This window comes from Tasmannia lanceolata, unplaced genomic scaffold (assembly GCF_043159265.1).
Source record: "Tasmannia lanceolata isolate RefF3 unplaced genomic scaffold, GAP_Taslan_0.1 ptg000015l, whole genome shotgun sequence".
In the NCBI taxonomy this organism is placed as follows: domain Eukaryota; kingdom Viridiplantae; phylum Streptophyta; class Magnoliopsida; order Canellales; family Winteraceae; genus Tasmannia; species Tasmannia lanceolata.
The window spans coordinates 39,119,235-39,136,431 of NW_027518692.1; the positions used below are offsets into that span (position 1 = coordinate 39,119,235).

The window sequence follows — 17,197 nt, forward strand, 5'->3', positions numbered from 1 at the left end:
AAAAGAACCTCAATCCATGATATTATGCCAATAATGAGTAGGAGTGCAACTCGGGTTGAGTTGGGCCAATCCTAAGCCCGAGTCGAGATGGCATTCCCTCAATCCTAATCCATGGGATGGTCAGCCCTAACTAAACCCACCTCTAAATATTTCAACCCTAACCCAACCTGTCTAGCCTGTTTTTCCAAAATAGGATCAGGTTGAATCGGGTTAGGTTCAGGTTAACCAAGGGTCAAACAGAAAAATATGAAAAAAAAAAAAAAACATAACCCTAGGAAATTATGGTAAAATTAGAGGACGGAGGTAGGGTTCTGGTTAGATCAGGTTGCCTAAAGCCTCAACCCTAACCCAACCAGAAATTAAATCGTGTTGGCCTTTTCCAACCATTAAATTCGGGTTGAACTCAACCCAAGTTGCACCCCTAAATAATGCAGCGGTGCAACTCCGGTCGGGCTCAACCCTAGCCGAGTAGATTCAACACGATCAATTACTGTTTAGGTTGGGTTCATCAGGCTGGGTTGGGATTGGAAACTCCAATCCTATTTATTTCCGGTTTAGGTTGGGGTTGAAGCCTTGGGCAACACGACCGGTTGAGCCTTACCTAGTCCCCCCATAATCTTATCCCCTAATCATATTGTATTTTTTTATAATTTTAAAATCTTAGGGTTTTTTTTGTTTTTGAAATTTGTTTCCATTTTTTGTCTCCGGCCAAACCAAATTTAATTCAAACCAGCCCAACCCAACATGACCTAATTTGAAAAATCAAGTTAAGCAAATGAAGCTAAGGCGATTTAATGGATTTGTTTCCCACCCTAGTAACTATGGGATTGACCATCCTTGGCCCGAGGCTCGGGTTGAGTTGGGTTAGGATTGAAGAAGCCTTGGGCAACCCAACCTGGCTGACATCGTCCCCCTAATTTTAATGTAATTTTATAGTGATTTCAAAACTTTAGGATTATGATTTTTTTAATTTATTTTTGCCCCGGGCCAACTCAACCCAACCCGACTCAATCCGGCCCGATTTGGAAAATCAGGTTAGACGAATGGGTCAAGGTTGAGATATTTAAAGGGGGGTTCGGTTGGCTCGATGCTCAGACTGGATCGAGTTAGGGTTGAGGTTTTGGGTCCTCGTATTGGTCTAGGGTTTGGTCTCAACCACCGGACCCAACCCGGGCCAGAGTAAATGGCCGTGAGAAGTGAGAACCACCTTAATAAATAAACCTTCGGACCAAAACTCTACCATTCGATAGTGGTCGTGATAAATTCGCACCCATTGTTAGATAATTCGCACCACTTATAACGTTAATTGTAGCAGACTTAGTAACGTTTTTTTGACGCCAAATCACCTTACAAGTAGTGCGAATTATTCTACAGTGGGTGCGAATTTATCATCACCCCAGTCGATATTCCTAAACTTCGCATTCCTGAAAAACCGGGTACAAAATCTTCCTTGCAAAGCTCTGCGCTGGCAAAATCACCGACTGTCGCTTTACAACTATTCTAATTTTGATATTTCCACCCCCCACTTTTCTCCTCCTTCAAACACTCTCTCTCTCTCTCTCTCTCTCTCTCTCATCCCGAAAACTCTAGAAAAAACGAAACCCTAGAACAGAACAGAAAAAAAGATCCTTTATTTATTTTTGTACTCTCAAGAAACCAGGTACGCTCCAGTAATTTTGATCACTTTTACATTTCCGATCGTTATTTATTGTTGTCTCTCATAGGATTCTCTTTTCTAGGATTCGAATTATCTCGTTGAATTGTGGAATCATTTCGAAATCGTCTTCATTACGGATCTGTCCCTTTTCGCAAATTAGGGTTACAAATGATCCCTTTTTTTTCCCCTTTTTATTTTGTGTGTTATATGCTTTCGGTGATTTCAAATTGAATTCATTTTCTTTTGAAAACGTATCTGATAGTTTTTCATTAGCTGTAGCTTCATGAATTTAGGGTTTTCTATATGAGAATGTATGAGAATTTTGTGTAGGAGATGATTTGTTACAAGGATCATTTTAAATTATGATGTGGAATTGATGATTAATCGTTTGTATTGAAAGAACACCAATTATACTGCTATTTTGTATACCTGCGCGCTTGTCGGTAGAGATTCTATTCTTAAACGTTTTCTTCCCAAAATTCTTTGGATTGATGGGGGATCATATTCAACAGCCAGGTTTATTGGTGAGATTTAATGTTTTTTTTTTTTTTTTTTTTTTTTTTACATTTTTCCAGAATTGGACTTTTCCCTTATATGTTGGGATTGCAAGAAAATCATTTCTGGTGGAAAATATTTTCTCGGGAATTTTTTTTTTCCACAATTTAGAGAGACACGGTTAATTTAGATGAATACTATTATAAATTGAAGGTCACTCTATGTATAAATTGAATAAAGCTGGTTCAACTTATCTTTTTTCATGTGTAAATAAAGTAAGAAAATTTAGAAATATTTTTCCTTTCCAAACTTCTCCAAAAAATTCCTGCAATTCAAACAGGGCCTTATGTCTGTCAGTTCCTTTTCTCATAATTCTCTCATATTGATAAAGATAGGTGCCACATGTACCTTGATGTTTCCCTTGTTTAATCACATTGATTTGTGCTTGAAAGTAACAAATATTTTATTAAATTAGGCAATAACCCGGTCACAACGATGGGGATGAGGCGTCGTGAAGCAATTCCCTGTAAAAACATTCTTGTCTGCAGCTGTTGATCCCTCCCTGGCAGAAGGGCATTTTACAAACCACCCTGCAGTATGCAATTCTCACTTGGATTCACCCTCCATCTTCTAAATTCTAATGACTTCTAACTCTTCTAGATGAAAGTAGTCCTCAGACCCCCCCCCCCCCCCCCCCCCCCCCCCCACATCTTCTGATGACTTCTAACCCTTCTAGAACAAACTAATCCTCAATCGGAGTTATGGACTCACCCTCCATCTTCTGATGATTTCTAACTCTTCTAGACCAAACTAGTCATCAAACGGAGATATGGGCTCCGCATCAATTTCTGATGCATGACCAATTTTAGAAAGAATCCTGGAATGTAGAAGCCTCCAACTGGACAAGGGTCGATCTCACTGCAGGTCGCTTGGGCCCCTTGATAACTAACTACAGGGGTTGTGACAGCTGCCTTACCGAATGCTCACTCTCTGTACTTCTTGAACACCGCCACCAGATCCATATGAATTGTTGTAAATCTGTCCCTACTCACACTGATTTACAATCCAACTCATTTTTGTCATAACTGCTCTGTACCACGGATTTTTCGTCTCTTACTCTTGGGTTGTAGTGATGACCTCCACTTCCTCGTTGTCCACGACTCCACGCCATCTTTTGATAGCCTATCTGCTTGCTCATTATTAGTTTCCCTCTGATGCTGTGTTCCAACTCATTTTTGTCGTTGCCAATACTCCTGCCTAACTGCTCTGTACCACGGATTTTTCATCTCTTACTCTTGGGTTGTAGTGATGACCTCCACTTCCTCGTTGTCCACGACTCCACGCCGTCTTTTGGTAGCCTATCTGCTTGCTCATTATTAGTTTCTCTCTGATGCTGTGTTTGTGTTTCAATTTCCCGAACCGGTTCTCTTATCTCATCAACTACCCCCAACTATGTTCCCAAGGGCCGACACTTTAATTGGTGTTCCAGAAAATTACGTTAGATGAGTCCCCTTCTACTGCAAGAGGGCCACGTCCCGATTTGAGAGACCATCTCAACCCCCAAAGGAGTGCTTTGGCTTATATACCTCGTTTGTGTTGCAAATTCCAGCAGGTCCAGAGAAAGACATAACTCAACTTCCGTTTTCGCTTCTATGACGAGTCGCTTCTCCCCTTCTCCACTCTCTCTGGCGGAGAAAGCTTTTCGAGCTTCCGGGTGAGTTACGCTTACTCTCAGCCTTCTTTGCTTGGAACATTACATTACCATGGGAAATAATATGACTCATTCCAATGTGCTTCTCTTCTAGCTCCAGCATACTTTTCATCTGTGAAATTGGTTCTATCTTTTTTTTTTGCATACTTCCTTGGAGTTGTTGTATAAACACCGTAGAGGCGAGAGTGCTCCAAGATTTCAGTTTGTTGCGCCAGGGGCCACCATCTTAAAGAGAAAATCCTTCGCTACGGAGAGGTCTCCACCTGAACCTGAACCAATGCAAGGGAAATCTAGATTGAGTAAAGAAGATCGATTCATGTGGCCCTCTTAGTCCCCTTACTTGATAGGATAGAGATCAATCGTTTACTTCAACTAAATGTGTCGCGAATTATACCTCCTCGACTCTGGTTTCCTAAGGAGCTCTCATTGAAATTAAATTTCAGCCAACCAATTAGTGGTGGGGACCATTTTTGTGTTATAGTTTGCTTCATTTTCACATCCAGCACGACTAATTTCCACTCCCTGAGAACCTCTCCTTCTATATAACTTGGTACGTACTTGTCATTTTTTCTCCACAAGAGGACACCTATCTCGATGTCTGAAATGATTTTACCCCAGTTTTTTACCTTCTCTTTGAATATTCAATTGTTTCTTTCTTTCCGGATGTGCCATACTAGTGCCAAAGGGTTTGGCCGCCACAGCGCTTGCCCTTTTTCGCCCAAGGGTCCGCCACTCTAACTTTTCAATTGGCTCTTGATCGATCTTGGCATCACCCATGTCAGACCAAAGCTTTTAATAATAGCCTGATCAGGTACACAAAAACAAAAGGACGATATACTATCAAGTGATTTAGCAATTCCTCATCTGATTTGTAAAAGATACACCAGCTTGCCGGAGGCATTCTCCTTTTAAGGCGATCACGAGTGTTTGTTTTCTTACTTGCTAGAATCCAAACAAATGCTGCAACTCTCAGTGGAGCCTTCATCTTCCAAACTCTTGTATGACTTGGAACTTCCCTATTTGGAAAGTTTAACGCGCTCAACTTGAAAAATAAAGATTTAACAGAGAAGGCTCTGTCAGGATCAGGTGTCCAGACTCTACTATTACGGGGCTGGAGAACAATAGGTGGAGTATAATATACCGAACAATGTAGACAGACGGGACGACTCACTATCCTAAGGTTACTTCTAAACCTAATGTTACAGAACTCATTCCCATTCCCCTCCGCTCCTCGCACCAACTAGTCATGGACTCTTGCCTCTCTATGGGTTGCTAAACGGTTTAGGTCCGGAAATGCATGGCATAAGCTACACTCTCCTAGCTAAAGATCTACACAAAATCTCATTCCCTCACCTCCCCCACTCTAAAACCTAACTAAGGACTTGAAAGAGGACCTGGACGAACAAATTATAGTAGTTATAGATGGTGCTCAATGTCACAATTGTGTTGTCACCAAGGTTTAAAATTTCGGTTTCGGACCCTGGAATTTCGAAATTTCGGTAAAATATTAAATTAATATAAAAAAAAACAGTTTTTTTGGTCAATTTTCTGGAAAACCGAAATTTCAACCGAAATTCCAAAATTCCGGCCGAAATAAATGACCGTTTCAGTTTTGGTCGATTTCGGTGTCGGTCTCCACCGAAATCCGAAATTTCGGATTTTGGTCGAAATTTAAAACCATAGTTGTCACATATTTCAATTACCACTTATAAGAAAAATAATTGGTCATAGTAATTACGGTTCAATCTTGGCATAAAGATATCTTCCTTTTGCCTTTTAATCTGATTTTCATTTTCATTTTCTATGCTTTGCTTTTTGTGATCTGCCATCATGTATGCCCAATACATTCTAGGTGTCTCTATAGGCCCATGTCAAATCACATGCTTATTGTATTAAGGATCAGATATGTGAAATGAGTTTTCTTTTCCTTAATCTGTTCAGATTTCATAAATTTATTCCCCATTGTGTTTATCATAAGTTCGTTTTCTAGTCTGAGTCTGCAAAATTAACTATACTGCAAATGTTATGCGTACTAGTAATTGAGGAGCATCTTGAGGTGTATGGTTTTGATTTTTCTCCACCATTTCGTTAAATAGATCTCCCTCTTTTCAATTGAAGGCTTGACTCCAGTGCATAAATTTGTACGCAGAAATAAATATTTGATGTTGCTTTTATAAGTTATATGACTTATTTGGTTGTGTTTAGACAGGCACATGAAACTTCCCCTCGTTTCTTTGCATGTCTGGGGAACCCGTGTACCAAAACAAGAGCTATAAACAAGAAGGAAAGGATGAGGCGGTGGCTCTGTTGTACTTGTCACACGGAAGACTCTTACCAGTCAAATGACCATGAACTCCTGAAAAGCCAGAAGGATATTGCCGATGGTTGGTTATTTATCTTTTTTATTCACACACATGCAAGCCCAAACTGGTCCATGAAAAACGCCTGGGGCTGCTCACTCACTCACTATATCTTAAAGTGTTTGAAGGAGTGTATGTTGAATGGTATACATTTTAAAAGTAGTCAAGACCTTTAAGAAAAGTTATTTGTTATGGGTCTTGACGCCTGCAGTTTATAGAATTCATTGATTTTATGAAGAATTTGTGATGTGGGAACTAAATTAGTGTAATTACCTATCATGGATACTTGTTTACTTTGTTCGGCACTGGATTTCTTCCATTTTCTATTTTGAATGTGGTAGTTATATCTGTAGTTGATGATACTAAATTGAGACAAAGTGCTTCCTGATATGAGTGGTATCGGCAAATGGAAATAGGAGCACAGGGAGTCGGCAGTGAAGGGTGTTATAGATTATAGAATGGCTATGTTTGCCTCTAAACATGATTAGAAAAATTATCACAAATTCTGGGTCACCATTAGAAAAAAATCACAAATTCTGGGTCAATTTAAAATGTCTGTTTATAAATGCAGAAAAAAAGTCGCCAAAGCTTTTCTTCTCAAATATTTTTTTCGTTCTTCCTTTAACCTTTTTAAAATGGTCTCTCTCGTAAGAATGAAAGAGTTGAATATTGGTATTTCCAGAATAATGGAACCAGAAGTTTCCTTTATTGTCTTTTTACCATTAAAAAAATCAAAAGTTAAAATCTCATCTCTTTTAACCCCCAAGTGAGCAAGCCGATCAGCATCTCTCTGTGATTAGCTTTGTGGTGTACCTATTTCACTTTTGAGACCTTGGTCTTGGTGTTCCTTTTGCTCTTTTTCGCTATTTGGTGCTATTACCATTCTCCTAAAAAGAGATGATTGGAAGCAGCATATGTTTGTTTTGTGGGCCTTGGTTTGGTTCAGTGATTTATTTTGGGTTGTGTATTTATGAAGAAGAATAGAAGAAACTACCTGGAGTATTGAAGGTAAGTTTTTTTATGTATAGCATTATTTCAAACCTTGCCTCTCTTGAAAAACTTGACTTGTCAAACGGACATGTTAGTTGCAGTGGTGCATGCACCTTTAGGCAGAGAGGGAGTTTTGATTTGGAGGTTTATTTCCTTTTATTATTTTGTTTGTGGTGTCTATCAGGTGAAATGATTTTACTTCTGCACTCAACTTTCAAACTGTAGAATACATTTTATTTTTCTAGGTGATAAGGTTCTGGGAAAAAGACTGCTTTTATAGTGCAACCGTCTCAAAATTGGGTCATTTAAGTGGCTTCATACTCCTTTCATTCATTTTAGAGATATGCATCCCATACTAGTAGCCGACGCAACGAATCCAGCCGCAGATTATTCAATTGGACTCCTTATTTACGTGGGAGCCATAAATGACAGTTTATTGCATCGTTTGTTCTCCTTTATGCCCTTTTGGAGACTTGGCTCTTATCATATACCATCATCTTTAACAAAGGTTTGCTTGTGAGATCACATGACCTTATAATGCTTACCATAAGTCTCATAGGAACCTTAGGAAGGAATCAGGCTCATTTTTTTGAGACAAGTCTATTTTGAGTGTGGTTATATACACATGATTTGGCTTCCTCATATCCTTTTCTGATTTTTGGGCATTTACCGACTCAAATACTACAATATCTAAACGAGTTTGATACTGAAAAGATGTTATTCAGTTTTGTTCAGTAAAGTATGCATTTGTGGGTTGTTTCCAATATTGTTGTGTCAAAATTTGCTTTATGGTTACATTTCAGGGAACCAAAGAGGCTCAAAGCTGTCTGCTCTAGCCAAGAGTGAGCCACAAAAAGCACCCCCTCCCATCGAAGTTCCTGCATTATCTCTAGATGAACTAAAAGAAAAGACCGACAATTTTGGGTCGAAGTCTTTGATTGGGGAGGGATCCTATGGAAGAGTATATTATGCGACCTTAAACAATGGAAAAGCTGTGGCAATTAAAAAGCTTGATGTTTCATCCGAGGCTGAGTCCGGCGTTGACTTTTTGAGCCAGGTTCGGGCAAATTTTTGTTCTGTAATCTTAGTTGTCAATCACTCTCTTTTTTTAGTTGTCAATCTCTGTCATTGCTAACAAATGATATTTGGACAAGAAAGACAATTTGGTTTGCGGATATTTGCGCTCTCTTTCTGTTTAGCTTTTCTCTTTTCAAATCTTACCGTATTCATCTTCGTGACTTCAGCTTTCAGTGGTTTCAAGAATGAAGCATGACAATTTTGTGGAGTTGCTTGGTTACTGTGTCGAAGGAAATCTCCGTGTATTAGCATATGAGTTTGCAACGATGGGCTCTTTACATGACATTTTGCATGGTATGGTGTGAATTGTGAATTGACTACACGGTACTGCATGTTCATCATTATTGATTTTTATGAGATGGTACACGTGAAACGACCATTTACTCCAAAAGCTTAAGCTGTTAGAGATGGCTTTATTTAATCTTTTATACTTTAACACTCCCCCTCACGTGTGGCCCACTTTTTAGGGTTGGCCTACATGTGGCACATGTGGCCCCTCTTTTGGGTTGGCCATTACATGTGGATTTCTAATGCCAAGGAGTTTTGAACCCAGAGCAATTGCTCTGATACCATGTGAAACGACCATTTATTCATTTGAAACGACCATTTACTCCAAAAGCTTAAGCTGTTAGAGATGGCGTTATTTAATATTTTATAATTTAACAGCACTGATTTAGACTTCTCTCTGCAATTCCAGGCAGAAAAGGAGTCCAAGGTGCCCAACCCGGTCCCACTCTTGACTGGATGCAGAGAGTGAGGATAGCAGTGGATGCGGCAAAGGGGCTGGAGTATCTACACGAGAAAGTTGAACCTTCCACTATACATAGGGATATTAGATCAAGCAACATTCTCTTGTTTGAAGACTTTAAAGCCAAAATTGCCGATTTTAACCTTTCAAATCAGGCTCCTGACATGGCTGCTCGTCTTCATTCTACTCGGGTGTTGGGAACCTTCGGTTATCATGCACCAGAGTAATTCAGCAGAAACTTGGATAATAATCATGGTTATATTTTGCTATAATTATTTGACAAAGATAATTAATTTTTTTCATAGTTATATCTTGCAACTCATTGTGTCGATAAGTGACCTGTCTATGGTTACTAATGCATTCCAAATCTGTGAAATGTTTTTTGGGAACTGCCTGTTCACCATAACTTGTATTACTCAAGTTTGCAAAATTAAGTTGGCCATAAACTGATAATGTAAATAGTAATTTATAAGGTTTTGCTGCAAAGTTTGACATCGATATGTTGCTGCTATTTTTCTGTTTTCAGGAGACGGAATTCACTTTATTGATTGATTTGTCATCCTCATGTTTTAGTTTTTCTCAACTTAAGCTAGATGATGTATGGTACTGCACATAACTTTATATTTTCATTTATGAGTTTTTTGACTCTTATCATTCTTATATCTCTTTATATTTATATATGCATGTTCGAGCTATTTTTTGCCAAGGCAAACATGGAGATATAAAAGGGTAGAAAATTAATGCAATAAATTGGATGTTGAATTCATATTATGTTACTGGGTAAAGGCCATAGAACTGAGGGTAAAAAGGCATGTGATGCTGCTGTTGCAATCAAAGAAATTTAAAATTGTATTCTTGTGTCCGATCTGATATTCTGATTTTATATTTTCGTTGGAGATTGCTAGTCTGCTAGTGGTGTGTTGGTGGGATATACTGTGCGTAAATGGTCTCTCTTAGCTATATTCTTGATTTATTAACTTTATTTTCTTGTATTACGTGGTAGACTTGGATTTTGAAAAATCATATCGAGATATATCATTGATGGCTCCTCTTCAAAAAAGAAAATATATCATTGATGGCCCCTGTACTTCTTACTATGATTGGCTTTGTCTATGCTGAGCGACATCCATGAAGAGGAAGACCAGGCTAGATTTGTATCACCTAGTAAGCTCAAATTTGATGAGCAGTAGTCATGTTCATGGGTTCTTGATAGGTTTGATCTTTGATCTTTTCATTGAACGTTGCTAATCTGATAAGAGTTGCTAGTAGTTGGTTTGATATACTCTGACAAAATGATTTTCTGAGCTGTATCGTTGCTTTATCAGCTTTCTTTTATTGTATTATTTGGTTGGCATGGATTTTTGAGAAATCATACTTGATATGCTAAAAAGTGGATGTAATGGAGTGTGACTATTAATGGCCAGTCCCTCTTGCTGTCATCGTCTTTGTCTATATTAAGTTTCTTTGTTGTTGTCCATGAAGGGAGAAAGTAGGCCAGGATGGTTCGGTGTGATTCCTTTGGTACTATTTGGTGGAGTGTTCGTGAACCCTTTGATTCACAAAAATGTGATGATAGCAGAGGTCATTATTCTTTTTGATATGATTAGTTTCAGCTTTATTTATTTATTCCTATAAAGTAAACTACTGGCACTCTTAAATTGTACCTTCAGAATTTCCTTGTCTTGGGAAGAAACGAGCTCACAGTGGGCATGTGACCCTTTGAAAAGCTCATATAAAGCAATGTTGTAATGGTGATGATTAGCACTTCACCTTCTGTAATCCTCCGTGAGTGTATGCTTGAGGTTAAGGAATGATATTGAGTTGCCGGATTTGTTGTAACTAGGCCAAACTTATCATTCCGAAAGGTCTCTCATATGCATCCTTAATCGACGACAGAAGGGCAATTAGAGCCTTCTGATGGTGTTACACGCTGGTATGTGATGTCATGTGAACCATTTGAAAATCGCTCGATAGATCCATAGGACAAGTTGAGTTTTTCCAATGTGATATTGTTGGTGGTAGATGTTATATTATGAATATATTTCATTATTTAAGATGCAGTCAAATTGTCTTTACGTTCCCTGAATCCTATCAACTTACTAGAAGTGCGCCTTTATCCATCTGATATTCAGCTGAATAACCCTAGGCTTTTTCATAATTGATTGTTGCCATATTTTCATCATGCAAGGATATTCAGGACTCACATGGTGTCAAATATAGTCCAGACGTCAGCTTCGGGTTTTCACCACCCTACTCTATGTTGACCTCTGTGTACTAGGTTGCATTGTTCTTGTATTTCGCTTTCTGATTTTGTACTCTGACCATCTCGGTCTTTTATTTTAATGAATCTCTTGACCATTCAAAAAAAAAAAAATTTTCTAGTCTCCGTGTACTAGGGTGCTGTAGCAGTTTTTGCAACATCATTGGCAGGTGTTCATATGAAACACGGGGGCCATTTTATTTCTTTCTGGGAGTTTAGTTTGCATGATCCTTCCATGGGTGGGTCTTGATGCAACCATGGTTTTGAATTTCGGCCGAAATACTTAAATTTCGACCAAAATTTTTGGATTTCGGCTGGGACTGAAATTTAAAACCGAAACCGAAATTTAAAAATTTCTGCCGAAATTATAAGATTTACACTGAAATTTCGCTTTTGGCTGATGCCAAAACTACCTTGGATGCAACATAAACATATGAATCCGATGTTGCTTGTGCTTGCTTCTCCAACAACAGGAGGACCACACTGGATTTGAGCTGAGTGAAAAACATCCGGCATATTCATAAATGCTGTTGTCTCTTCAAACTGCATAATGTCAGCGGCCTCTATTGATTGGAAACTAAAGCTTTTCCCCTCCTACCTACTTTATTAGCAAAGTACACTTTCTTTTTCTTTCTTTTTTCTTTTCCTAGGTATGTAGAAACTACACGACATGCTAGCTGCCATTATATTTTTTTCTCATATAAAAAACCCCTCACCTCATTTGGAATCTGGGTAGATTCTTTATCTTTCATCATTTTTTCCTCTCTTAATTTTCACCATTGTTTCAAAGACTTTTTAGTTTTATTATAGAGCTGTATGCTGAAACAATCCAAAAACATTCCCATAGGCTTTCTGGGGTTTTTCGTTACAGATATTCTGTCACTGTTGTTCCACCATACAAGGAACAATATCCCACAATTAACCGATGACGTCCAGTTTCCTTGTTCCATGGATTCTTGATGGAGGTCCAAGAAAAGCTTGTCCGGAATAAACATAGTTCGATCAAGGTGAGTAGATGAAACTCCTTGGAGTTGATTGAATTTGGTTTGTCCCTTGCCACGTAAATGATTTTAGAATATATATATATATATATATATATATATATATATATATATATAGAGAGAGAGAGAGAGAGAGAGAGAGAGAGAGAGAGAGAGAGAGAGAGAGAGAGAGAGAGAGATAAGATTGTGCGCTCGACCGCACCAAGCTTAGGTGCGGTCGAGGGCCCAAAACTCATGTGGGCCCACATTGTTAGGATGATCCAAAGCATTTATTTGCAAGGCCCTTACATAGATAGGGTGTGCACAAAAAATCAGCTCCATAGGATCATCCTAGCCCATCCAAAAGTGGAGGGCAAAATGGACAGACACCGTTTGCCACAAATCTGCCCATTTTTGCCCTCCACTTTTGGAAGGGTTAGGATGATCCAATGGAGCTGATTTTTTGTACACACCCTATCTATGATGGGGCCTTGTAAATGAATGGTTTTGATCACCACAAAAATGTGGGATCCATGTGTTTGGGCCCTCGACCGCATATAACCTTATATGCGGTCGACCGCACACTCCTTTTCCTCATATATATATATATATATATATATATATATATATATATATATATATATATTTCCCATGTTGACTGTTCAGATTTTTTTGGGTGTGTGCGTGTGTGGTGGTGGGGGGGGGGGTGAGTGTTTCTATTGTTTTGTGGGACCCCACTGGTTTATAATGAGAAAAAGTTTTGCATGACATTATTATTTCCTCTTTTTTCATGCAACCTTCCTCTGTAACTTTTAAAATATCACGGGGGCTATTGTTTGCCGGGACCCCCTTGTGTAGAATGAGAAAAAGTTTTGCATTACATTATTATTTCTTCTTTTTCATTCAACCTTCCTGGGCAACTTTTAAAAAGATCACCCGGGAAATCACAAGGATCTATGAACAGACTTCGATGGAAAATCTATTTTTCAAAGGAGATTAGTGGTGTGATTTCGTTCTCGCTGTCCCCCAAGAATGAAACTTCTTCAACGGTGTACTGATATGATCAAAGAAGATTGAAGAACTTCATAGATATTTAATTTCTTTATTTATGATTTGGAACACCAGAAGAGGGTGGGTTTAACACGTATGTCGTATAAGAGGTGGCATCATGAATGCGAAGGCATCCACCTAAGTAAGCATCTTTAGTAGGAAGGGATGCGTCAGTATTGATCTTGACTTGTCCGACCTGTTTTTTTTAATCTGTACTTCTTTGCTATAAGACTGCAGTGGTTGGTTGGCATATTGGGACTTTATTTGTTGCATATTGGCATATTGGCATTATATATGTTTTGATTGTTATATGCACTGTAAATTGAAACAGTATTCTTCACAAATGTTTAGTCTCATATTAGCCCCAATTGGGCCTACCATCTATATGATTCTATGAATCTCATTGCTGTTTGATGCGGCATGCCATTGGGTTCTGTAAGTTTCTTTGGATTGTAACTTGTGATTCTGTCAAGCCATTAAAAAAAACTTGTGATTCTGTCGATTTATGATTTAGGTGTCCCGACCGACGTGTGTTTGTAGGCTGTCAGCAATACAGACATGGTCGAGCAGATTTGGGTGTTTAGAAGATATGCACCGAAGTTATTTGTGATGCACTTATGAATTGCGCGCAGCTGTGATGCGACTTAAATACGAGTGTGTAACTTTGTATAGGGTCAATCAACTATCTTATACGATAGATGAGTGTTAGGGCACGGCCAAAGTACAGGTTGCAAGTGCCACACTTTATCATACAAGCTGTAGTGGACACAATGCCACATTAGAATGGTTGGAAGCCCTCTTGAAGTCTCAATGAAGTGGATATTAATCAATTTAAAGTGTTATCTGGATTGAGATTTGGGATTTTAGGTTTCCATGGTCTCTCAGACTGTGAGGTGCTTGGTGGACGATGTAGACCATAGATAATTTGTAGGGCCAAATGTTCACATGGCTGCTGTGTCTTGAGCTTCCTGGAGTAACATTTTGTAAGAATCATTGAACACCTTTCCATGAGGTACCCATATTTGGATTCCCATTGTTTCTTGATGTATGGTCTTCTGGGTAGTGCCTTCAAGGTGTACTTTCTCTTCTTATATTTGGTAATTTTTCTACTTTGTGGGACTCAAAATCTCTTGAATGCTCTGTAAATGCAATATTTTTTGGTTTTGAAATGGAAAACCTGTAAATTGTTACATATCTCCCAGTCTAATCACTAAAATTAAATATGCAGATTCTAGAGTCTTTCATCAGTTTGTTTCGTGTTTCCTTTGTTTCAGCAGCATGCCCGTAGTTGTATGTGTACCGAAAAAATATGAAATATTTCTGATTGTAATGAATATCTGACTTGTAAAACCCAAATGCAGGTATGCTATGACTGGTCAGTTGACACAGAAAAGTGATGTGTATAGCTTCGGTGTCGTTCTTCTGGAGCTTCTGACTGGTAGGAAACCCGTGGATCATACAATGCCTCGAGGTCAACAGAGTCTTGTTACTTGGGTGAGCTTCAACCTCATAAATATTTCTCTATATTAATTATCTTATTTTTTAAGAGGGGGGCATAAATGATTATTGATAGCAAATGTTGGTTTAATTTTGTGTATTTTCTTGTCTAGGCAACCCCACGACTGAGTGAGGATAAGGTTAAACAATGCGTAGATCCAAAGTTAAAGGGAGAGTGTCCGCCCAAAGGAGTTGCCAAGGTTTGGATTTTCCACTCCCTCTTCAAGGATTGTATGTGTGGGTTAACATGCTATGGACCCCCTTTTTTGTAACCCTTTGTTATAGGAATGGTTCAAACAGCCCATACTGTAAGATTTTTCCCATGGTTTGCTAATCCAGATGGTGATTGGTTTGAAGGTCTAAACGATCATCTTTGTAAGAAAGGAATAATGAGAACCTTGGAGGGTTCTAAAATAAAATCATGGGTTCAGATTAGGGAAATGATCTTCGCACTCCCTTGTTTTAATTATGGCAATCATTATTTTACACTGTTCTAATTAGTTGTTAAAAGGTTTTACAATTAAAAATAGAAAAATGATAAAGGGTTGCGAAATTCAGACACCCTCCCGACAGGCAATGCATCTCAATCATGTGTCCTAGTTGCTTTAATGTGTAGCAAGTTACAGCCAACTAGCCGAGCGAACTGTTACGCGGCTTCTCATTAAAGCAACGAGGACATGTGGCCAAAAATACAATGGCTGTCCTATGGTTGCATCCTATATTTGCTCCCTAGTATATATCTCTTCACAAAAATCTATCCACTTTCAACCAGAAAAGTGTCTTAATAAAGTGAGGAGAGCGCCATTATCCAAGCAAGGGGGTGTGGATACAACTTCCCTCATATATTTTAGATATTGGCCATAGTATAGTAACTCTATGTACTGATTACTGATTACTACATTTTGCAGTCTTTCTAGATAAACAATTTTCTTTCATGGCAAGGTTTATTACCAGAGATTGTACTTGTTGAAGGGCTTGAAAAGCTCAGCCACTTCAACTATTTAACAAGTTTAACCAGTTAACTTAGGCCACTTTTGATACGCTCCCAAATTATTTGCAAATAAAGGTTATAATGACTTCAATGTTCCATTTGCAAGGAAAATTTAACTTAAAACAACCTTATGTGCAAGTAAGGCACAGTTTTGGTGGTATCCAAATATGCCCTCCAAACAACTTAGAAGTTTATTGAAGTTTTATCTGATCATTACACGGTGCAATCTAACATTTGTACCTTTATTTCTACAGCTAGCTGCGGTGGCAGCATTGTGTGTACAATATGAGTCTGAGTTTCGGCCGAATATGAGCATAGTCGTCAAGGCACTCCAGCCTCTTACAGTGCAGAAGCCTCCCGCACCTGCTCCTGAGATTTAAGACATGAAATTAGCACTGTGTTTTATCCGTTTATGCTGAGACTCTCATCGCGGCTTGGTTTTGGTTTGCTTTTCTGGCAGAGTAGCCTGTTGATTTACATTTCATCTTTCTTGATATTCGACACATGGGATTTGGCTTTGCTCCGTGCTTCACAGGTCTCTTTGATGTATTTGTTCACATTTCTTGGCTTTTCATTCGTGTTCGCTTAAGGCGTAAATCATAATTGGTATGCCTTCAGGCTGCAATGGACACAGAAATTTCAGGTATGTAAATTTGTTTAGTCATTTCTATTTGTGTTTTGAGGATAACGAAGAACATTAATACAACTTTTTCACTCTTGAATTCATAAACTCATCGTTCTAAATTTGTTTGTAAAAATATAGAAATTCTGGGCAGAAGTCTTGAGAAGCATTTGGGTGGCTTTGCTGATTGAGAAAACAAAATAGAAAGATTCAAACTACCCAAAATCTGATAAATTAAAGAGCTTTAGATTTGAAAGAGTAATAATATAGGGGAGTAATAAACACTGCCGTGGTCTGTTGTTCTGGCTTTGTTATATTATTATTAAAAACAGAAAGGGCCTGTCTGATTGTTGGACTATTTTTTGGGGGCAAATTCTTTTCAAGAACTGCTTATTCAGCATTTGTTGAAAAACAATCTATCTAGAAAATGAGGGTAACTGAATTTCTAGATGAGATTAAATTTCACTTAAAAAAGTAATTTTTTAAAATAAATGTAAAACACACATTTTAATCTAATTTCATAAAAAGACTCCTATTTCATAAAAAATGATCAAATTACCCTCGTCTCACGGAAAATTGACCAAAATACCCTGACCTCATACAAAATGACCAACATACATTTATGCAAAGTTTGTGTATCCATAGAAAATTTGAGAAAAAATGAAATAAATAAATAATAAGAAAAAAGGGAAAAATCATTGAAAAAACTCATATTTCACAAAGAAATAGACAAAAATACTCATATATCATAAAATTACG

General features: G+C 38.2%; 1 protein-coding gene across 2 annotated transcripts; it reads left to right on the forward strand.

The window, feature by feature from the left end:
• The first annotated feature begins 1,503 nt into the window (after nucleotides 1-1,503).
• Nucleotides 1,504-16,560, forward strand: LOC143847161 (PTI1-like tyrosine-protein kinase 3). Of its 2 annotated transcripts, none has more exons than XM_077355884.1 (8): nucleotides 1,504-1,660; nucleotides 6,073-6,247; nucleotides 8,017-8,270; nucleotides 8,458-8,584; nucleotides 8,988-9,261; nucleotides 14,690-14,822; nucleotides 14,939-15,025; nucleotides 16,071-16,560. In XM_077355884.1, exons 2-8 carry the CDS (start codon nucleotides 6,154-6,156, stop codon nucleotides 16,194-16,196), a joined length of 1,095 nt encoding a protein of 364 aa, XP_077211999.1. In that variant the 5' UTR covers nucleotides 1,504-1,660; nucleotides 6,073-6,153; the 3' UTR covers nucleotides 16,197-16,560. The 2 variants fall into 2 exon arrangements, with proteins under 2 accessions (XP_077211999.1, XP_077211998.1); XM_077355883.1 differs by having other exon boundaries at nucleotides 1,505-1,660; nucleotides 6,069-6,247.
• Nucleotides 16,561-17,197: the final 637 nt, after the last annotated feature.